This window comes from Phalacrocorax carbo, chromosome 3, assembly GCF_963921805.1.
Source record: "Phalacrocorax carbo chromosome 3, bPhaCar2.1, whole genome shotgun sequence".
NCBI lineage: Eukaryota > Metazoa > Chordata > Aves > Suliformes > Phalacrocoracidae > Phalacrocorax > Phalacrocorax carbo.
Window position 1 is genome coordinate 54,170,490 of NC_087515.1, and position 23,612 is coordinate 54,194,101.

The following is a 23,612-nucleotide window of genomic DNA, read 5'->3' on the forward strand; positions in this document are numbered from 1 at the left end:
GAGAAGAATCTAAGTATAGCAGGGTATTGCTAGCAGCATTCAACAGGGACTGACAACAAACCTGTCAAGATTCAATACTTGACAGTTACCCAGTCGTAAATATAAAGACTGTGCTGATACACAGCAATGATACAAAGATCAGTAAAATATAACTAATGACAAAACCAATACAGTCCCCGTAAAAGTGCCATGAATATGATTTGAGGCTGGGTGGGAGAGGGAGGAGGAATGGCTTCACCAGTGAGAAACTTAAGAATTATTCTGTTTAGGTTAAAGAAGATTCAGCGGTATCTTGATTACAGTACCTAAGTACCTTCACAGGAAGAAAATATGGGATACTGAAGGACTCTATTTCAGCAGAGAAATGCGAAGCATAAAGCAGTATCTAGAAGCTGAAACCAGAAAGGGTCAAAGTGCACATCAGATAGATATAATTTTTAACAGTCATTTGAAGGGTCATTAAAACACTCTACCAGAGGTATGAGTGCATCTTTCCTCATCCAATGTCTTTAATCTGGATGCGAGTCTCTGTTTTGAAAGATACACTTTAGCCAAACTATATATCATAGATAGCCTGTCCTCCATCTAGCTGATATTGATAACTGTCAGAGTGAAGATGTGGCAATCCAGATTTCAGCATGGATCGCAGAAGCCTGGTAAGAAATCTGGGTATGTGCTTGAGTTCGTAGCTCACACAAGTCCATAGCAGTGCACCTATGGTGCTCTAGATTAAACCTTGGCTATGACTCCCTCATTGCAACCTTGCCTTCATTCTGCTGTGTAGACACAGGGGAGGAGGTAAGGGTGAAAAACAAAAGGAATATCTGAGTTGAGGAGTAACGTTAAAATAACAGTAGGGACCTCAGACTTGAAGTTTTGTGTAGGGATTCAATGGGAATATTGTGTTGAAGGTGGAAGAAAGATAATTTTAACAGTAATATTTTATAAGCACTGTAGGGAGATATTATCATAGGCGAAAGAAAAGGCATTCGCAGTAGGCAAGAGACAGAATGAGAGCTGTGGTGCTTAATCTGACGGAAAGCAGATCTTTGAAATATTTTGAAAAAAGAAATGGCAAAATCTTGTTTCCAAAAAACCAACCAGCATAGCATGTAAATGACAAACTCATTTTTCTTTCATCTTAAAAAAAGAGCTACATTTTGATCCCACTTCCAAACTTAAAACACTTAAAACACTATAAATGAGCCAGCTAGTCAGGACTAACTGAGACTACAGCATGGTTTCACCACCCTACTTTACATTCAGCATCACTCTCGGCACTGCATATGTCATCTGTGGGGTTTGAATTCCATAGAGCTGACCAGAGTTTGGTCTGATTTTACATGTTGTTTGAATGATCATAAAGATAGGAGGATTTTAAAAACATGATCTGGATCGCTGCTGAGGTTTTTAATACCTCCTATTCTGAGGTCACTTGGATTCAAGATTTCTGCTTAGGCCTATCTCATATGTTTTTACAGATACTCAAAAGCCTGTAATAGCACACACAGAGGTTATACTAATTCCCAGTGCCTAAATCCCTTAAGTGCTTTGGGGATTTCCCTGCTAATCCTCTTTTTAATTCATAAACCTAGAGGGTAGGTTTGGGACCTTGGGGATTTATTCTTTGTGCTGGTTGTTTTCCAGCCGCAGAATCTTTCAAAGGTAACAACAGTAAGTGCTAAATACACAAAGACATAGGAAGTTTGTACGCTGTTTGTATTACCAAAGTAATCTGCCAGTCTTTATTTGGCAAATGAAGGGAAAGAAAGCGTGACGATTGTTAGTAATTAGACTGTTTATAGTAATTTTAAACACTTACTAACATTAAATTTATGCAAAAGTGTTAAATCCTGACTGAACAACTTAAATCCTTTTCTTTCCAAGGGCAAAATAACTGTATTAATATTAACGAAACCACAAAATACAAGTTAACTGACAGCAGTTTTGCAGTTGCTGTATTTTATTACTGAAACTTTACTACATTTTTCATATCTGGATATAAAAAATATGAATAAAACTATCACATACCGTTCTTTGTTGTAAGTGACATGCCTTTTCTTTATGATGCATGCTTTGCCGTAAAAAGGGAGTGCTTAATACATTTCTGTTGGGAGATGCCTATTTATTCTGACAAACCGATCAGCCTCCAGGGTGTTCTTTTGCCACAGAACTGATTTTACATCTCATCCATTATCTAATAAGATGTGAAAAGAGTATCCTGTCTCACCAAAAAAAATCAGGCTTTGTTTCATTACAAGGATGTGGCAGGCTCACTCATGGACTTACTTGCAGGGTATACGATTGTTAGTGAAAGGCCCAGTTATACACTCGTACGTGTTTCCAGTACAGCAAGCTACAGGGAAACCACTGGCAACATTGGTCCTCAGGAATTTTTATTTTTAAGGTAAGTATAACAAGTGTCCTCTATAATGAGAAAATGGATTTCACATCTTTAAGTAACACGAGTTTATGAATTTTATTATTATAATAAATAGCAACGCCACATAAACTACATTGTGAGGCAGATGGAATGTCTTTGCAAAATATATGCCGTGTTGGGGTTTTTTTTTTTCTTTCTTCAGTATTTCCCCCTTTTCAACGTTTATGAAAGGTTTAAAATTACACTTGCATGGGAAAAGTGGGAAAGACTGGATTGGGGAAAGCAAGCTGAGGCACTGTGTGGTAAGGCAGTGATAGAGCAAGTTTATACAAAACCCTTTCAGACAAATGTTTTCAGCCAGATGCGTTCACAAGGAAATAGTCATGAAGGAAAAGAGGACAGACACACAGTAGGAAATACAGCTAAAGCGGGCCATAAGCTTAATTGTTAAGGGATAACAAGTCTGAGATATTGGGTATCCAGACAGAAAGTGCCTCTCTACACGTTTGAGCAGTGCTCCCCACGGCTGAAACTTTTGACCGCTAAGGCAGAGCAATTGTTGTTGTATATGAATCATGCTCTATTACAACAATGCAGCCTCTCATACAACATACCTTGCAAACGTGCCTCCATCATTACGCTGTTTGCTAACAAGCGCAAGTGAATGAACAAATCAGTGTTAGCCGAAGTAAAAGAAAACATTTTAAATTGTTGCCAAAATAGTGGAAAGAAGTGACAAGAAAGCAAACAAGTAATTAGGTTCGATGTCTCTGGAAGTTAGAACACTCACTCCATTCCTCCACTCCAAATTTCCCTGACTCTCTGAATAACAGCATCAACCCCTTTGGACTTGCACAATGCTACTTTTCATAAAAGTACAGTTTCTTCAGCATGACAATGAGATATGATTTTCAGCGCTTCTTAGAAAAGTGACAATAAAGCTTGAAAGAGTGCAAAATGAAATTGCAGAAGCTGGAATTTGTGGCAGACAAATGTTCTCGTGTCACGTCCTCCTGATATCCTTTATTCATTACATGTGAATGCAGCTCTGTATCTAAAAATCAAGGGTGTTTTATCAGTCTTGCTTATAATGCCAGTCAGAATGGCTTACTGCTGAGAGATCTTTCAGAGTCTGGAGCTGCATCAAGACAGCATAGCTTTAAAACAGCATAAGAGAGACCCATTTTACATTATTGACTTTTCCCGTTACCTGCAAGGACACAGAATTTAATGCAGCATTGATGGGTCAAAAACTTTGACACATGTCAAGTCAGATGTCTTCATTTTAGAGTTTTTAAAAAAGGCATCAAACCTGATACATATGAGCCAATTTAGGTGGCAGAGGCAGCTCAGACTGAGGTAGGTGCAATTGTTTTACTCATGTGCAAAACACATTACTTTTGAAGGAAGCCTGTGTACAGAACAATGTAACTTAAGAAAGATGAAACCAGAACAATTGCTAGAAACGCAGTAAGGGTCTAGAGATAGTAGCTTAAAACCCATGTTAACTAACCTATCTTTGTGTTCTTTTTTATGGATTTTTTTTAAACCATTCTATAAATGTCCATGGCAAGGATAATTTTCTAGAAAATGGTATTTCATATGACCTATATAAAGTGACCATCCCCTAGTAAAGTCAGCAATAATTTTCCATAGAGAATGCATTTGATTCAGAACTATGAATAGACTGTTTTCATTAGTAAACACTACAAAGCAGACCTGCTTGTTTCATCGAGCACCCTTCTTGTATAAACAGATTTCACAGTAGGAGAAACACACCCAGAAGTATCTGCTATGACTTTATGTCCTTAAATGGACCATATAGCAAAATCTCATTTTTAATAATGGCATTGATGTTACTTCACCGATGAAATGTATAATAATAACAGCAAAATCATTGTGTTAATGATCAGAGTGTATAATAAGATGCACAATTAGGAGGATTATGGGAATTTAATGGGATGAGAAGGGCAAGAGGTCATCTTCTGTAAGACTTTTCATTAGTGTAACCTGCTGTCTATATCCCTAATGTGTTTTTATGACTCGTGTGCTTTGGTTTGTTTTCCAGTTTGTGTTCTGCCGTGAATGTAAAGAAGAATACCATGAAGGGGAATGCAGCTCTCTCCTCAGCACACAGGGAGCCATGGCCCAGAAGGTAGGGATCCCACAACTCATTACATCCTGATCATTATCCCTGGCCCAGCTAGAGGGATATTTGTCAAATGGGTCCTAATTATAACCCTAAGTAAAAGCAATTATGTTCATGCTGAATTACTCCAGCCATCGGAGTTGCCGAATCGGCTTTGCAGTAGATTTCAGTCGCTCTGATTGATAGAGTAGCTGAGTTCTGTCAGGAACACACAGCGCCTCTGCCATCAGTTGATAAAGCAAAGGCCTTTCCAATGGGCTGTTGGGGCTGTCTCTATTCAATGTGAACACTTTTGAAAGACTTTCTGTAGTCTTGCTGCCTTTCAGCTTATTTTCAGTGCACCAGTCAGGAAATCATGTGGGTTTGGACTGAACAACAGGGTTTTTACACAGCCTATGCAGAAAATGTTGTTGATAATTTATGTTTAACTTAGAGAAATGAAAAATGGATTGCCTAGGCTGGAAGCTGTTAGATGATAATTATTCTAGGCTGCTCTATAATTTTGTAGCTATTGTAGCTATAGACGTAGACAGGAAATAGTTTTTCTCTCCTGGCATTTCTCTTTGTTTGAGATTCAAGTTTCCCTGCTCTCCATGGCAAATAAATCACAGTCTTTCCAATTAGAGGAGGGGTGGGGGGGGAGAGGGAGAGAGAGAGCGCTAAGAACAGGAGAGATACCCCCTAAATATCTCACAGCTTGATGCCCAGGGTGCACTCCTAGGAAGTAGAAAACTGATATTCAGGTATCTGGCATGTTTGATGCTAAGAGGAAACACGAACCCTGAGCCCCCACACAGTCCAACGTGGCAGATGCAGGGTTGTGGGGAGGTGCTGACGGGGACTTGCATCTGGCCAGCTGTCAGGGAGACATGCTCAGCTCCTGTCAGTGCCTGCAGGCAGGCTCTGTCTGAGGCTGGCTTTTCAGGCCTCTCACTCTTTGGATGTAGAGACTGGGAAGGAGCTGGAGGCCTACTGGGAACCTGTGCCATGTGCAACCATGAGACAGTTCATTTGCCATACTTTGGAGACACTGCACTGGGCTATGAACTGTGTAGATATTCTTCTCGTTAACCTTTCTTAGTGAAGCTCTTCTAATTTATAAAAAGAATTAGCACTAGCTGAGACAGAATTAAACAGCCTGTATCCTAGTAGTCAGTAAGGGTATCTACCTCTGGTGCTCTGGAACACGTGTACTGTATGACAGCCAAAATCCATCTACCTTCCCAACCTCTAGTGATTTGTGATTCAGATGTGGTATGCTGTGTTTAGCAGCTATCAGCAAATTTTAATTCCATGAATTTATGCAACCCCCTTTTTTTCAAGCCATATATGTACAAGGAGTTTTGTAGCTTAACTACCCTCTCTGAAGAATAATCTCCTTGTGTTTGCAGTAGGCTTAGAACAGTCTTCCAGCTCCCATTCACATGCCTGTAAAACCAAAACAAATTCAACAGAGACATTGAGAGACAAAGTATCCAATAGCCTAATAAAGTAAGAGACCAAGGCTCAATGTCTTACCTGAATTAAACAGAGCTAGAACTTGAATACTTCTCAACATGAACAGTGAGCGCTAGATCCATTAAGCTATTTATCCCTAGAGTTTTGCCTAGAGTACAGAAAGACATCATGACACCTTGCAAATGAGTTCAAAAGTGTTGGCTTTGTGGAAGTTAGAGTCTGTGTAATTTCCATGCTCTAGGGCAGAGATAAAGGTGAACCAGGAATAATCAGATTACCAAAGGAAGAAGTAGTTTGTTCTATATATTTGTATATTGCCTTAGCTTACCCTGATGACACTGGGAGCACTTCGTCCACCTGGTCCAGTATCTCAGCACATGAACTGCACCCAATTAGCCCTGTTAAGAAAGGTGACCATTTTTGCTGTTCCAGTGTAATGTGAACATTTTTGCTGTTCCTTCTCAAAGAGCTGTTCGAGAATAGCTAAGTGATAGTACCAGAATAACTTTTGCAGCTATTCAAATCCATTCTCTAGTATAGACAAGAGTATAGACCACCCAAAAATCATTTAAACGCTAACATAAGCTGATGTTAACCGACTTGGGTCAGCCTTGTTTTCCTCTAAGGAACTAAGAGAGCTGCAGTTATTAAACTTCTCCACAAGGTGGTGATGTGCCACTGAAGGAATGTTCTCCCTCACTTTCTGTAAACAAGCAAGCAGAGAGGTAGCTAAAACAAGGCTAGTCCAGGTGCTGGTGAGATGTTGGTTTCATCTGAATAGCATCACTACAGCACTACCCTGCATACAAGGCTCCTGTACAATACATAAAAAATATTCGTGGGGCATATACGGAAATAAGTGCATGTGGGACTGTTTCCATCTATCTCACACTGAGATTAATTTAAACATTTATCCACCTGTGCTTTCAACCTTTTCGTTCTGTTGGACCCTCCCCTGCTAGGTGCACAGCCCTGTGCATCAGAGTTAACTTGCTATTATTGTAGTGCTTGTTCAGGCAGTGAGGCTTGTTTTATCTTTGACGATCACCTGTTTCATGGTACGAATAGTACACTTCCAGGGTTGTCTTCAGCTCCTGCAGTTTGACACCTGTCCGGATCCTTTCCATATAATTTATTTTAGAAACAGATCTTACTGTCACAACTCCCACAGCTCGGATTTCAGAGTCAACCAGACACGCTGCCACCAAACCATTCCTCCCTGGAACTGGTGCAGGATATGCGGTGTCAGGAAAATATTTTCTATAAGAAAAATGCAGGTTTTATTTTAGCCTCTAGTGGCTACGGTAGTGAAAAGACCTTCCATTGTCCAGATTTCTGCAAAGGCCTGCACGCCCCTGACATTCCCAGTGTGAGAGGAAGCACTGCGGGCAGGTTTAGGCCTAAGTCAGCATGATGGAGCTTAAGATGGTGGGGCATGAGGAGCATGAAAGAGCTGGAAGAAAAGCCAGAAAGCAGCCTTTTTGTGGAGGATCTGGGTAGCCAGAAGTTGATGGCAACATAGAGAGCAGGAAGAGCTGCAGTGCCACTCAAAGCAGCCCTCTAATGGCCTGTGTGCCAGGGTGCTGCAAGGGCCATCTGCTCCCTGGGGCTCCCCATGGGTCTGTCAGGGCACGGACTGGCACCTCCCCGGGGACAGGGTGGGCTGAAGTCGGGACAGGACACGGTCCTGGGTGTGGGCCCGGCTTGGTGGGGCTCGTGGCCAGGCAGGGCAGGGCTGTGTGTGGTACTGGAGACCAGCCCTGCTGCTGTGTTCCTGGGGCAGGGGCTGATGGCTTCAGGGGCTGACGTAGGGTCCTGGGCTGTGGGCAGGGTGGGGACATTCCCAGGGGACTGGGTTGGGACAGCAAGGTCTGGTGGTACCCTCAGCATCTGACACCAATTTGGGAAGCCTTGGAGGACATCCCTCAGAAAGAGTGGTAGAAACTGATACAGAGGCATTCAGGTGTCCATGAAACCCAAGAGCTTTCAGAGATATAGTGGAAGCTCCAGAAAAAGAAGGAAGAGAGCAGAAAGCAAAGGAGCCTGTGAGATGACGTGGGACAACAAGGAGGGTCCAGGAGGCAGAAATGGTGGTGGAGAAAGGGGCTTGTGCTGGGCCAGATGTGAGAAGCAGGAAGGCAGAGGTCAAGAGCAGGGAGTGGAGCTGGTGGGACTGAAGGGAGGGAGAGCAGCAGGGAAGGGGGAATGGAGTCAGTTGTCAGGGAAAGGAAGAGGGCAACCACGGAGCACAAGAGGGACAAAGCAGGTCCCACATGTGGTGCTTAAGGCTATTCAGAATAAAGGGGTTTGAACCTTATAGTGGTGGGAAGCTAGAGGGCATTGCTTGCTGTTTGGGGTAGAAAAGGCAAACTCAGCAGCAGGCATGCAGTGAGCAACCTAGCTTTAAATACTGGTGTATCATGATCTTTCAGATCTATGCACAGGTATTGCGTGCTCCATTGGGATGGATATCCACTGGGATGGATATCAGGGCTAAAATGTCCATATTTAGCCCTGATAAGCCATCAAAAGCCCATCTTAAGCATTTACTGGAGTAGGGCTGATTATTTCCAAACTTAGTGTTTAAGTTACATAATTTCAGGCAAAATAAAATGTATCTGTGGCAACTTCAGTTGACAAGCGTTCTTTTAAAACCATTGCAGACTCTTGGAGCTGTTTGAAGTTTGCAATAAAAGAAGTAATCATATTTGATGGATTAAAAGGCACAGTGTGCATAATGGAATAAATGACACAATGACACAGTAAAGGTGACTCCAGCCAGATTTAGGTTTAGAAAGAACCACATAGTCCCAGCTATGTACACCACAAAACCAAGCTTCCTGGCCCCTTTTAACCTCAGCCATAGACTGTCTATGCTGGTGAGGAATCTAGCCATAAAACAGCTTCCTCTGTAAGGCCCTAGCTTAAAATTAGCATAGCTTTCCTAGAACAAAACCTTTCTAGACAGTTTGCTTTTTACAACAATAAGTAATGCACCTTCTTGCTCACTAGCAACTGGACAATAAAATGTGACCACATATTATATTTGAACATGTACAGAGTAGCTCCCAGGACTGTTTTGGTGCTGAGCATGTTGATAAGACACCTGCAAGGTAAACTGTAATAGCAATAGCAATGACACTAATGTAAAGTGGCACATATCTAAGTAAATGAACAGAATGTAGGGGACATAGACATAATTGTTTGGAAAAAATGACACAAACTGGATGAAATGGGTTATAAAAAGGTATGTTTTAGAGATGGTTCTATGGACAAACTTTTTCCAAGATGGTTTTAGCTGCTGACTATCCTGTCCCACCAAGCCAATGAGTGTGTCATTATAAAAACGTAACAGCTTTTTAGCAAGTTTGCTTTCTCAGAGATTGCTGTGAATTTAGTAAAGAGAATAAATTAAATGTCATGATAGATTTCTGTAGTGCAGCTGTACACAAATCCCTCCAATAACCTGCACTCAAAGGCTTGAACCTAAAAGAACATCTGATGTCTAATTCATCATCCCACAAAACCAGTCTGGCAGTCTTTGTAGGACCCAGAAGTAAAGCTAGTACATCTCATTTGAACAAACTCCACTGTTAGCCCTAGACCAGCAACAGCTGTAAACCTAAGCCTAGATAAAATATCTATAGTGGCTGGAGTCTTAAAGCTTGCCCCATAGTCTCTTCTACTCCATGCTCCAACCCAACCTTCTTAAAAATCCTGTCAAGCCACATCTAGTCTTAGTCCAAGACTTAATTCCAGCTAGTTCTAGCAGCCCTGGCACTCCAAATTATTAAATCCAGCAAAATCCATCACTAAACATGTATCTTTAGTTGCTGGTGCAGCTAAAAATTGTTACCAATCTCTTGCATATATGTTACAGAATAGGTTGTGTGAATTTCCGCCATTTTATTATATTGAAAATCTCATTACCTGCTAAAGGTGTTCATTTCAGACCAGGTTCACTGTATATGCGAAGTAAAAAATTTATTGTTAGTCTAATCAAAGTCTTTACTAATCAAAGAACTATTTTTATTCTATTTACAATAACACTAGGACTTATAGTTCAAATTATATATAGTTAAAATAATGGATATGCAAACTTTCTGGTGATGTCCATTTCTCTGGTGTTATGTTTAACCTTCCACTGCCTCTCAGGGTCCTAGGCTTGATGGTTTCAGTCTGGGACAGGGGCTGGCATAGCAAGTCCTTTACCAGGAGGAGCGTGATGTCGATATCAGTGGGTTTTACCTAAGTCGATTATGTCTTTGTACTCTTTGTTATGCCTAAAACTGTTTTTACCTAGATCTCAAGGTTGCATTTTGGTAACTGACCACTGAGAATGGCCTTCCATATCATCCTGTGCCTGTGCTTTCAAGGCCTCTGCTATCATCCCATGCCTTTACTCCTCTGTGTAGCATTTTATACTAGGGTCAGAGAGAGTTGATGCTGCGCGTAATACCTATACTTGTCATTGCTGTCCATTAGTTACAAAAACACATGTAACATTGATAAAACATGCAGTTATACAAAGTTATACAAAAGCAAAATATGTAGTAGTCACCTGGTCATTAGACAATTGCTGTCACTTGCTAAACCAAATTTCTAGGCAGACCAAAACAAGTCCAGAGAAAGCCTCATGGGTCCTGAGGCCTGTGGTGCTGGCTTGGCACAAAGGCTGTGGCCCCTTACAAGAAACAACAACAGCATTTTTAATGAGCCACAAAGCTACCTGTTCTAAACATTCATCTGCAATCTGTTTAAATGTAAGTTTATAGCTAGTGCTGTAAAACTTAACTTCAACTCCACTCCAAACCTGTGGGATGCTGCCTGTCCCAGCTGTAGCCCTAGGCTGGAGGACTTGCTCAAACCCAAATCTCAAAGCCTGTCCCCAAACCTACCATCTTCAAATCAAACTTCAGCTTTTTGTTATTTGAATCCCTGTCCTTATAGTACTCAGGTAGCTGATGCAGGATTTGGATATTAAGTTTCCTTTTCTGCCACTTGGTGGTATAAAACTTATCCAGAAGCCTTGTCAGCCCAGGAATGCGTCAGACCAAACCAAAAGTAGTCCAGTGCCTCAGCTGAGTCAGTGCCAACCTCAGAGGTATCATCTTTTCCAGACCTGATCCTATTCATCAGTACATGCTACCTGGGCCCTGACTGCAACCCTAACCATAGTTTCAGGGCTCACACCTAACTCAGTCATGAGCTGTCAGGCAAACAATCACCTCTGAAGCAGACCCTTTTGATCAGTTCCCAGAAATGCTTTTTGCTGCAAAGGAGTGGCATAAAAACATGCCTGCATGTGCACACACATTCAGGAAAGGCTGTCACATCACTTCACACCCTGCTGAAGTCTTTTGTAATGTAGTTCCTGGAAGGGCTCCCAGCTCACTTGGGCTGCAGGTGAGTCTCCAGCCCATCTTTTCCTCCCATTGCCTCATGTATGCAATCTCGAAGTTGCCAGTAGGTGGTATAAAATATACAGACCTTGCTGGCCAGGCCTCCCTTCCCATCCACTGAAAGACATCTGGCTAATCTCTTATGCTATTTTGCCTAGATTGCCAGCAAGCATGTAGGGTTGTGAAGCCTGGCCTCTGTGTAAGTGGTGGTTTGCTGTAATTATGCTGCAGAACATATTGGTCCACTGTGAGCACAAGATATTTCTGAATTTGATTTTAATGTGGAATTCCCAAATAAAGATGCTTTCAAAATAACCTTAGCTGGATTATTGTAAAATATGAAATATTTAGCTAACGCTTCATGAAAATCAGGCTTGGTGTAATGTATTTCTTACAACATTTTTGTGGAACTGAAAAACTATGAAACGTGCATATTAAATTTTAATAGAAGGACATAATGCTGACAAACTTGTGGAATTGCATATGTCTCCTGAATTACTGTATGAAGGAAGTAACAAGCTCCTTTTCTATTTGAACCTTCAGTGAAGGGTGAGTTGTTAGGGAAATCAGCTATTATACTGGATTCCATAGTTGTGTGACATTCTGAACCAGTCCTTTGTTATCAGCATTTTGTGTTTATGCTCTAAATATTGCAAATATCACTTTCAGAATTCTTCCTTCACTATTTCAGCAAAATTTCCATACCATTTTCAGAACAGTGGAAAACAGGTGAGGTATTTGAAATAGTGTGCCACAGGCAAGAGTTAAAATGAGAAACACTCAGCGTTTCTATGTAAACTTATTTCTCTACTCGAAAGAGGGGGGAAATTAATCAAAATGCTAAATAGTAAATGCTTACCACAGAAAAATCATGAATTATTTCACTGCATTTTAGTGAAAGAAAAAGCTACTGAGGTGGGTCATAATACATAACATCTTTCAATGAGTCCTGAGTCACAGTATGAAATGTGGAACATCTATTATTAGACCATTGATTTTTTTTTTCCATCAGATAAATTTAAAAAGTTAAATAAAACATGGCTGTACAAGAGAACAGTACACCTACCTTGATTTCTAAAGTATCTTAAACAACTGGAAAAGAAACTGAGGCTCAGGGGTTTAGTAGCTAGTATATTCACAATGTCAAGCATAGGACGTTCAACCCACAGACGCCTAATTAAAGGAGCAAGAAAAATAACTATAACCGGGAAATGTCCTGTAAAATTAATATCCATGTTATAAATAAAGATGCACCGGAGGAAATCTGAGAATAGATCATAACTTTCTGTCTAATGAGAAATAGATGGGAACTATAGAGATAGAATTTTAGCTTTCCTATTTTGGGCAGCAATAAAACAAAAAGATGTGACAGGCTGCTTTTGTTTATGAGGTTACGCTGGCAGTCATTTGCAGCTGTGTTGCCACTTACGGGGGAAGGCATGTTCTTTATTCCACTCAGGGAAAACAGTTATATAAGACTGACCTGTATTAGACTAGATTTTTCTGCTTTAGTGCAGTGTAAATTCAGTATTCACCAGCTCCTTGAATTTAATTCATGCTGATATGAACAGCCCTAACATGCAGAGTGAGAACCTTGATGTGCAGTGTCACCAAACCAGAGCTCTCTAATTTTATTTAGTAAAAGTCTTTTTCATCTTGTATCAGACACAATAGCCTGTGTATATCACTTTGATTTTAGCTAGTTGCTGTCATCACAAAGCAGCTCTTTTTTACTGCAGAATTCCCTAGACACACCAGACAAATTGGCTCACACAAATCTGCTCATCTGCTCCATGTTAGTTTAACTGGGATCAATGTGGTACCAACACCTCTCTTTTGCCAGTGCATGAAACATATTCTCATGGATGGGTATCTTTCCTGTTCCACACCTATAGCTATTTTTTAGTGTTTTAATGAGCCATAATCTTTCTCTAGACTAGAGCACCAGTCCCATAGCTATGTACACCTCTTTTTGTGAGATTTTGACTCCTATGTGATTCAAATAATGGCATTTTTTTCAAAAGTCTTCTAGCCTATCTATTGCCCTAGATATATGCTATTTTTTTCCACCACAACTGAAGTAAAAGACAACAGTAAACATGACAGAAGGTTAATTCATGTTAATATGTTCAGAAAACAGCCCAGAAGAAGTTGAGGAAAAAAAAGAAATATAAGTTGGACTGTCACCATTTCTTGAAGACGAAGCTTCAACAGATGAGGCTGCTTTTGCTTAGATCTCAAGCCCAAAATAATTAGTGGGCGGTGTTAATCTAAATGTTATGGTGGGTTGAACATCGCTTTGTGTACAATGAATTATTCTTTATCTTCCTTTCAAACCTTTTCACATATCCATAGTTGTTCTCACATTTGTGCTAGAAAAAAAGGTCTTTCAGTTTTGAGACATCTAAGCCTTTTTAAAATGCTGTACTTCACAAGAAGTCATAAACATATTTCTATTTAAAAAAAAAAAATCTTATTTTTCCAAGAAAAATTAACTTTAAACAAAGCATTTCTGATCAAAAGGAAAGGTATTTCTGACTTAAAGGAAGCTACACTAGGGTACATTTTTTTACAGATATTTTGCTTAGCAGAAAGGAATTAAGTACCAACAGCAAACAAGCAGGAGTCCATAAATTACATTCACTGAAGCTAAGCACAACATAATGCTAACAGCTTCATATTCTGTTTCAAATCAAGGGTCTTCAGTTTTCAGATGTTGTCTATACTAGGCAAAATAAGCATGGTCATAAAAGAGGTGTGCTTACATAAGATAGTATATAATGTGGAAGATGTTGGAAATTAATATTATATATCTAATGCTTCCAGTATTTTGAACAAGTTTTGCCATAAATTTTTTTTAATCTGGATGGTACTGCTTGGTTGCTGACTGTGAACCCTTACTGTTTTTACTCTATGTAGTTCCACCAACAAGTCGATGTGTGCCCTATTGCCTGAATGAGGTGCTGCTTTAAGAAGGACACTTTATTTCTGTTTCAAGATGCTTTCTGTCTCTGTAGGACTTTTTCCAGTACTGCCTGATATTGATTAACTGCATAAAAAGCTTTCCATGTACATGTTCTTGTATTGCTGTATGGTGCTCAGCAGTCTCTGGTCTCTTTATCCCTGTTAGTTTTTCCAAAGGACTCAGCATAGGAACAGAATAGAAGTAAATCTGTGTCCTTCAGTGATAACAAAACAGACATTTTCCCCTATCTCACTAAGGGAATATTGCAGAGGGGATGTTGAAAAATGCTTGCAACAGCTCTTACTGTAACTTCCTGTATTTATGGGTATTCATCTCTGGTCATAATGTGCAGCAGAAAAAATAATTCATAAAGTGGCATGGATGGAATCTAGTAGCTTTTCAGTAGTGCTGGGACAAATATTTTGTAATAATTGGGGAACTAGAGCATATGGTATGGGGTCAGCATGACAAGTGATCAAACTCTCACGTCCTCAGCAATCTGGCATGTAATGAACACCTGGAGCATGTCTGAACTTCCTATCCAAGACCAGGAAGGCCAAATAAAGTGGGAGCCACCTCTGCTCGATAGACCTGCTCTGTTACCTAGGCCATTGTCACAAAGATTAGGTTCACTAGCTTAGGACAAAAGAAGGTGATTTAAATAGACACTGGTAATGGAGAATTGCCATACACGTTTCCTTTATTGTTTGAGGAGAAAATGCAGATAAATATATGTGTGCTTGCAGTCATTGTATGTGGAGCACTAAACAAATCACATGAACACTAGAGGCTCATAGATCAGTACGGTATGATTTCTTTACTGAATCGGAGGGACTCCAGCACTGTACCATTTCTCTGCAGTTGCTTCCTGCAGCAGGAATTTTTTAACTTAGTATTCAGCAAGACTGGGCATAGGAGGGATGCTTCAGCTCTAATGGGCTGAAAATATCATGCTGCTGCACCTATTTAATGCTAGAATTTTTGCAATGGAAAATGTTAATGTAATAATTCACTCTGCTGTTTCCAGCAATTTGTTCTTTCTTGGTGAATTGCATATGTGCGGTTTGAAGTCATTTATTTTAGTTATTCCTAAGCTTTCCCAAGTTTGCATTTGTTTTCAGAACTAAGATCAAATATCTTTATACAAATTAAATTAGGAATTTGGCATGTGAAATTTTGCCTCTGTGTCATTTGCTATTAGGGCACAACAAAGACATGAAAATGGGGAAAAAGTGTTTCCAAGTACTGAACCCCACAGTTTGTATTTGGACTATTTGGGAAAAACAGAGTGACTGTGAAGCTCTTCTGGGTTGACTGCAAAAATTAAAAATACATCTAGTATTCTCATGTAGCTATTATTCTGAAAAGAACAGCAATATTTTCTCACTGCTATAGTGATTTTCATCTTGAATTATCTTTAACAATGTTAAGTAATTAATTTCCATTGCAACCAGATGAAATTAATATGACCTTCTGTCACTGGGCAAACTGAGGCCCAGGTCTAGCATTCCCCACTCTCCCCATCTTGTGTTCAGGCCTCTCTGAATTAGCTCAGATTGCCTGCTAAAGTCATCTTTCCTTAAACGTCAAGGTGTTGCAGGATCAATACCAGATTATGTTCTTTGCTATTAGCCTGAGCGGCTTTTTCTATTTCCCAGAACTTACAAATGTACCATTGTATAGAGGTCATCCTTTTGCCAAATTGCTAAATAATCCAGCAGGGTGCAGGGCTGAGTTCCCTCTCCAGAAGCAGAGAGCTAAAAGTAAAAGTCACTTCTAGGGTACAGCTGAGAAGACTTTGTTCACTTTTGTCACCTCTGCATCAAAAATTCTGGCAAATTGGAGAATATTAAGTGAGGAACAACAAAGGCGATTAAAGGGCTGAGGAGATGGATGTAGGTAGTAAAACAAAAGAAATAATACCACAAACACATTTTTGAGGTTCCGTCATTAAAAAAGACTGGTGGGATTTTTTAAGATGCGTGTTGCAATGACCACCAGATGAGCTGGAAAATAATTTCTGAAGATGTTGCTCTTTGTTACTCCATTTTAGCTCAGGTACCTTCAGCAAAGAAATAAAATCTAGGTCTTACTGACACTGCAACAACTCACAGGTTTTATCAGTAGTAGCTGAGCAGAAATCAGTAGGAGTTATGGTTGTGTTGCGTGTTTAAAAGTCGGGCCAATTTCCTTTTTCTGTCTTATTAGAAATAAATATTAAAAAATTACCCATGTGAATAAATATTAAAAGACTATCCACACAACAGCCTACAAGTATTTAGAAGGTATACACAAAGAAGTTATGGCGATTTTTACAAATTATGTCATTTCATTTAAGCTCATAATTTCCCCGCGTGCTTGAAAAAGCCCACACTGCAAACGGAGAGAGCAGAACTTCAAGGCTGGATCATGCACGTATTGTTTACAGCTACTATTCACACAGTTGCCAACCTTGTGTGATAGAAATGACCCAAGGCACTGCCATCTCTTTTGTCCTTGTACTATCATTTTAGGTAGGAAATTGCCAAGTAGGACACGTGTATAGATTATGTAATTTTGTCCCAGTCATAAATAGGACAAACACTGAAGTTCTTTTAAAACACTTTTCCTGATGACTTTTTCCATCTGTGTCGTTTGGTCTGGGGAGTTACTTGCTTTCATTGTTCGCTGGGGTTTTTTTTTACTCTTTTTTTCCAAAATTTTTGTGTTTCGTCTTTGTGCCTCTTAAGGCCTCTTCAATTTATATAGGTTTATGTTTTAATGAAATCTAGATCTTCAAAAACAAGGAGTACGCTTCATTAGGAAAAACAGCTTCTTTCCAGGGACCCACTACTCTGCATTATCAAGTGTTGCATTGCCTTGGTGGTTTTGCTTTTCTTGCAGGCAGGTCTTTAATCCCTGAAGCAGAATCAAACCTACAGTGTGTAACATGTCACATCTCAGCCAGGTTCATCTGACCCCTGCTTTGCCTTGCCTTTTGCTTTACCTGTCTTTGTGCATTTGCAGCACAGCTTGATGCCCCCTGTGTCCTCCTGCCTCCTGCCAGGGCCTTGCCTGCTACTCGGGGCAGGGAACAGTGGGGAGGACACAGCCTGTGCTGCAGCTGGGTGTAGGAAGGACCCCCAGGATGGCACACACACCAGCTGCTGCAGCTCCCCCCGCCAAGCTGCAGCCTGGGATCTAACCCAATACATGTGTTGTGCACGCTGGGAGAAAATAAGTTTGCATTTTGAAGCAAAAATTCTGCATCTCTCACAAAGTCCAGCCTACCCGGTCTTGCAGCCACTCCTGTCTGTTCTCACAGGTAAATAGGTATCACTTCAGTGTAGGCACCATGACCAAAAGACGCCTTTCAGCATTCAGCTAAAACCATGACATGCCCACAGGAGGTTTTTTCTCTCTCTTTGCAGGGGTACGTAGTTGATGAACGTGCAGCCATGCAAGCTCGATGGGAAGAGGCATCTAGAGAAACAATCAAGAAGACAACCAAGCCATGCCCCAGCTGCAATATTCCAGTAGAAAAAAATGGTAAATTTATTAGATATCTCATACTTAACTGTCTCTTGAAATTCATTTTACAATACAAATATATGAATGTGCGTGCGTACATATTCACACTATTATTCCAAGAGAGGGAGAGCACACAGAGCTTGAATCTTCCATCTGTCACTTTACCTAAATTCTCTGAATCTAAATCACTTAGTTCTAAAGCCACTAATTAACCCTGACAAAATGCCCGATTATGTTTTAGTTAGAGAAAATGAGGCATAGAGAGACACTGGATGTAGAGTTCATATGACTTCAGTCAGCTAGTTGTCTAGATTTTCCATTGTCACTGGAAAAAATAGACATTTGTAGGGCAAAACTCATCTGATGCTGAAGCAGACCATGTGTCTAATGTAGGCCACAAGAATTGCACCTAAAAGTGGGGTGTGGAGAATTAGTCCTGCTGTAGATGTCTACACAGTACATAGCTGAATTTAGATGAGGTGAATCTCAGCCCAGTGACGTGACCACAGTAGAAGAGCAGGTCAGAGCAAGAAACACAGGTCCTGACAAACTGGTTACACTCATCAATGCTTACCATGTAAGAAGAAAAGTAATATGCTGGCACTGGGGTGTTTAAAATGGGGAACGGGAACAGCAAGTAGGCTTTACACTATAGGTTCATGCTGTTGCAAGATTTAATTGCATTTATGTTAATTAATCAAAATACATTAAAAGTATTGCCTAAATAGTGTACGACTATTAAGTATAGAGGAGGCTTCTCAGTTTTGTGGCATCACTTATTCAGATGGGACTCTGAAAACCCCAAATAAGACACTGTAAAATGTGAGGAGAGAACACTTCAAGCAGTGATACTACAGAAATATTACTGAGGAAGAAATAGGACAAAATCCTGAAATCTGGTGTTTCATGAAAGAAAAGAAGGCAGTTGGCAGATGGAAAGTGGGAGACTTCTTCAAGTACAAGAAGCAGAAGGAAATAAAGCATGAATTCAAGAGCGGGAAGGCGAGACAAGATTTGGCAAAGTGTAGAGAGCAAGGTGGGCAGCAGAAGAGAGATAACAGAGGGGTAGGTAAAAAAATTATTTACAGACTTGTAAAACAGGCTGTAAACTAGAAGTTTGAAATGGATTAGAAATAGACAAATAATAATCTTGACTATTCATACTTAACACTTTGTGCATAGGCAAATTAAAAAATCTTCTGGTCATGCTGGAAGCAGTGCTAGGACCTTTACTTTCTCTTAGTCTCTGCTACAAAATCTTTACTGTTAAATTACAGGCGGTTGTCACTTGTCACAAACAGGATATCCGTATTTGACACCATGATATAATTTACACAACTCCCACTAACGTTTAGGGAAGTTGCTTGTAAAAATCCTCAATGTGTCAAAAAGGAAATAAAGGCCATAATACTTTTTTCCCTTGAAAGAAAATATTTACTGAAAATGGATAATAAGCAGGAAAAGACCTTTCCTTGCTTATAGCCTAACCCATGTCAGAACAGTGTCTTGTAACACAAAATGCTGAAGCCACAGCAGCAGGCTAGAGATGTCTCAACTTACTGGAATCAGCTGGTTGTGCTGCCATTCAGAGGGACCTCGACAGGCTGGGCAGTGGGCTGAGAGAAACCTCATAGCGTTGGGAAATGCACCGGTACAGGCTGGGGGCCAACTGGACGGAAATGACCTGAGTGTCCTGGTGGACTATAAGTTGGACATGACCCAGCAATGTGCCCTTGCAGCAAAGAAGGCCAACAGCATCCCGGGCTGCATTAGGAACAGCATCACCAGCAGGTCGAGGCAGGTGATCCTTCCCCTCTGCTCAGCACTGATGAGACACGTCTGGAGTGGTGGGTCCAGTTCTGGGCTCCCCTCTACAAGAGAGACGTGGACTAGAGTGAGTCCAATGAAGGGCTACAAAGATGATAAAATGACTGGATAAATAAATACCTGATGAGGGGAGCAACGAAGACAAAGTCAAACTCTTTTCAGCGGTGCCCACTGCAAGGACAGCAGGCAATGGGCACAAACTGAAACACAGGAAATTCCGTTCAAATATAAGAAAATGCTTTTTACCATGTGGGTGGTGTAAGAGTGGAACAGGTTGCCCAGAAAGAGTCTCCATTCCACAATATATTCAAAACGCAACTGGATGTAACCCTGAGCACCCTACTTTAGCTGACCCTGCTTTGAACAGTGGTGGGGTTGGACTGGATGATCTCTTAAGTTACCTTCCCACCTCAGTGATTCTGTGATTCTGTGAATTAAGGTGTGAAGCTTAAAAAGTGCAGTGCTTGCTTTCTTCTCTGGTCATGGGTACCGCACATGCCACCTTCTAGGCTGACATCTGTGAACTGAAAGGAGCACTTCTCTTCTGCCTAAGTACAGCTGGTGTCAAGAGGCTGACGACTGTACACCGAAGTCAGCCAACAGTCCTCATTTGGGAGAAGTACACTAACTACACACAAGAGAATAATTCTGCCTTCCCTCCCCAAATGCTTCTGTGGACACTTTCTTTTACAAGGGACAGTGACAGTGCCAATGACTTTTGTATAATAGCCTATTCCTCTATGTCAATAACTTCTCTATAATAGCCTGTATAGCTATAGGCATTGTAGAGTACTCCTATATGCCAATAACTTTTCTGTAATAGCTGAAATGAAAGAGGAAAACACTTTCCCACAGCTCAATTCTCAGTCTGAGTGAGTTTAGACACACATCCACATCTCTCAGAGGACTGCTGGACTCACAGAGCTGTAGGCTGCATTGCTTGAGGCACGCTCCACTCTGACTTTGGATCTCAGCTGCCACGTAGCAGAGAATAACATGATTTATGTAGCTTAGCACATGCATGACAGAGGGTGCCTATTGGGCTTTGGGTCCTGTGCCAGGACTGAGATGCATTTTACCCAGTGATGGCTTAATATGAGTTATAAGAGAGGATTGGATCTATCTAAACCTTAGGTAAAGTGTAATAGGGAGGCTGCCCATTGGTATGCTTACACTTAAATAAAATATAAAAATGCCTGGCGAATTGCATCTCTTACACAAAGATATGATCTGACAAATAGCCCTTGCCATCGCAGCTAGTTTTCTCTTTCTGTCACATGAAGCAGCCAGGCCTACTTTAACAGATCAGTTCTTGTGTCTCCTGCTGTTTTTACCTTCTGAGAATCATTCTGGAATGGCATTTATAGAAAAGGTGGTATAAGGGTAGCAGGTTGTACAGTTAGGAGCACACCCTCCCTGTACATCCTATCACCATCCAGAGTCAAGCCAAGATGACATTTCAGCATTTCTTTATTCTGCATGCTTTTCTTTCAGTTTGAATTATACAAGAGATTTCTTTGTGTGTGCTAAGTAACATAATGTCCATTTGAAGTGTATTTCTGTAATGACCTTTGACAATGTTAATGTTTTATATATTACAAAGTAAACAGTTGATCAAGGTTGTGAGCAAAGAGATTAAAGCTGCCTCATAGTATGGGCAAGTAAGAAACCCAACACGCAGGAAACCTTGGTGCCATCAGAAGGTTGCTTCAGATACTAAGAAGGTCAAATCAACTTAAATTACAAATGTCATTTTGATATAATCAGCAGTCAGCCACCAAAGTCTGTGTCTCCTGATTTATTCTCTTTGCAAATCTCTCTTTGTTCAACTTCTGGCTCAGAGCTGGAGTAGGGTAGACTATCCTTGAGCAGACACAGCCATGATTGTCTTGAGAGGCCAGAGACTGTCATCACTTTTCCCTAGCCCTGTTGCAGACAGGACTGCAGTTCCTATTCCTGCAGCACCTCAAGTGAGACCAGTACGTTCCACCCCAGTAAGAGGCGGAGTAGCTAGTTTTAGAAAGTCCAGGAAAAGTATTCTTCAGGTTTGTTCTTTTCCTTTATTAAATATTCTACTTGGTTAGTAAATGAACACCTAAGAAAGTTGATTTTAAAACTGCTGATTGCTGATTAACATGTCCAAGTGTTTGCGAGGTACCAAGACTATTCTGTTCCTATGTTGCAGGTGGCTGCATGCACATGAAATGTCCTCGCCCTCAGTGCAGATTTGAGTGGTGCTGGAACTGTGGCCTGGAGTGGAACAGAACCTGCATGGGAGATCACTGGTTTGACTAGTGGTGCTGAGGCCAGCCTGCATCGCTGCTAAAGTTTGTTTTCTTCAGGGCCAAATTCTGAACTCCTTGCTTAAACAAAACTCCCTGTGGCTTCAGGGACACAGAGTTCAGAAGTTGCCCAGTTTGTTGGTTTTTGCTTTCTTGCATATGCAATCATATCAAAATCACACGCAAGTTATGCCAAGGGTTTTAAATCCACTAAGTAAAAAGAGTAATTGTTCATCATGGTACAAAGATAGGCAAATTACACCTTTCTGAACTTGTGCAGTCTGTCAGCACAGAGAGCAGACAGGGTTACCATGAGGAACTTTGCTTGACATTTATAGTCAGGAATCCATAATGCTTGCAAGAGAGAGCAGCCTGCATATGCGCATGTGAGTGCATGAGTGTCAAGGGGGGGGTGGAGGATGTTCCCCGCATCAGCTGCTTTTTCTTTGACCACTCCTTTGCTCATTCAGCACAGTTCTTGATTTTGAGGCAGTATTTCTTAACAGCTTTTTTTGGCAGAGGGAAGACTGCGGCTCTTCAGTGTTTTCTCAGGGTTCCTTCCTAATAGGCTTTCTGTAGGGGTCTTGCTTTCACACCAGATTCTCATAGAAACATCCAGCTTTATGCAATATTTGTGCTTGTGTATTTGTAACATGCAACACAAAACCTGCCTAGGTACTCATTACAGGCTTTGTTGCCATTGGAAGATTAGCTAAGGATGCAGTTTCAGCTGTAACTGTGACTGCTGTTGCAGTGGTGACTGGATATGATTAAGTGTTGTGCAAGCTAGGCTCACAGGGCTTCATTTTTCTTGTGCTTACAGCAATACTTAGGACGTGACAAGGGGAGGCAGGAGGAGACTTCTCAGGGGTTTTCTCTAACATCAGTCTCCTAAAATGAATTAGAATATGAGTGTATTTCTGAAAACACATTCACAGCTCAAACAATGTGGGGCAGAGAGACATCTTTCATTTTACAATGTTAACACAGTAAGTAAAGCTTACTAACGCTTCTAAGCCTGAACAGTCTTACTGTTTGGTGTGCTTTACACTGCTGTCTTACTCTGAAAAGAATGAGCACTGTCCTCAAACAACATGCCATGTAAGGATTTGCACAATTCAGTTTTGGAAAAAAACGCACAATAAATAAAGTGTTCAAAATTTTAAACTTTCTTTATTTCTTTTTTCTTTTGAATACAAAGTAAATGAGCACAAAGATGTTGTGCGGATCATGTATTTCCTTGACTGATTCGAAATTGCAGCTGAAAGGCTAGCCCCTTGATTAAAATATACTAATAGCACAAAATAAATTCCAGGGCCATGGGCTTCTTGTATCAAGTTTGAATTAATATTTTGTATGGCATGGCTGTAGAGCCCTGAAAATATGGGTGTGCCTTGTATCAGTCAGTGCAGAGCAAGAAGCTTGAGGTATAAAGAAATCCCAGGCTCACTACAAAAATGCCCAGTTGCTAAAAGCAGTGGAATATTCATCTGTCTCAGCTGGAAGTGGGATTAAAATTCTGAGGAAACAAAGGGATGAAAGGATAAGGTAGAAAAATTGAGAGTGAACTGGTAGAATTAAGAAAATGAGAGAGAAAAGAAGAGGCAAAGCAAGGACAATGGCCATTTCTTAAAGG

The 23,612-nt window shown here is 40.7% G+C and overlaps 1 protein-coding gene across 2 annotated transcripts in view; it reads left to right on the forward strand.

Moving 5' to 3' along the window:
* Positions 1-23,143, forward strand: part of PRKN (parkin RBR E3 ubiquitin protein ligase) — a 775,925-nt gene extending 752,782 nt beyond the window's left edge. For both annotated transcript variants that reach the window (XM_064446939.1, XM_064446938.1), the window contains exons 10-12: positions 4,452-4,538; positions 17,768-17,885; positions 21,880-23,143. In XM_064446939.1, coding sequence (XP_064303009.1) covers positions 4,452-4,538; positions 17,768-17,885; positions 21,880-21,989 — 315 coding nt within the window. In that variant the 3' untranslated portion in view covers positions 21,990-23,143. The remainder of the gene's footprint in view (positions 1-4,451; positions 4,539-17,767; positions 17,886-21,879) is intronic.
* Positions 23,144-23,612: the final 469 nt, after the last annotated feature.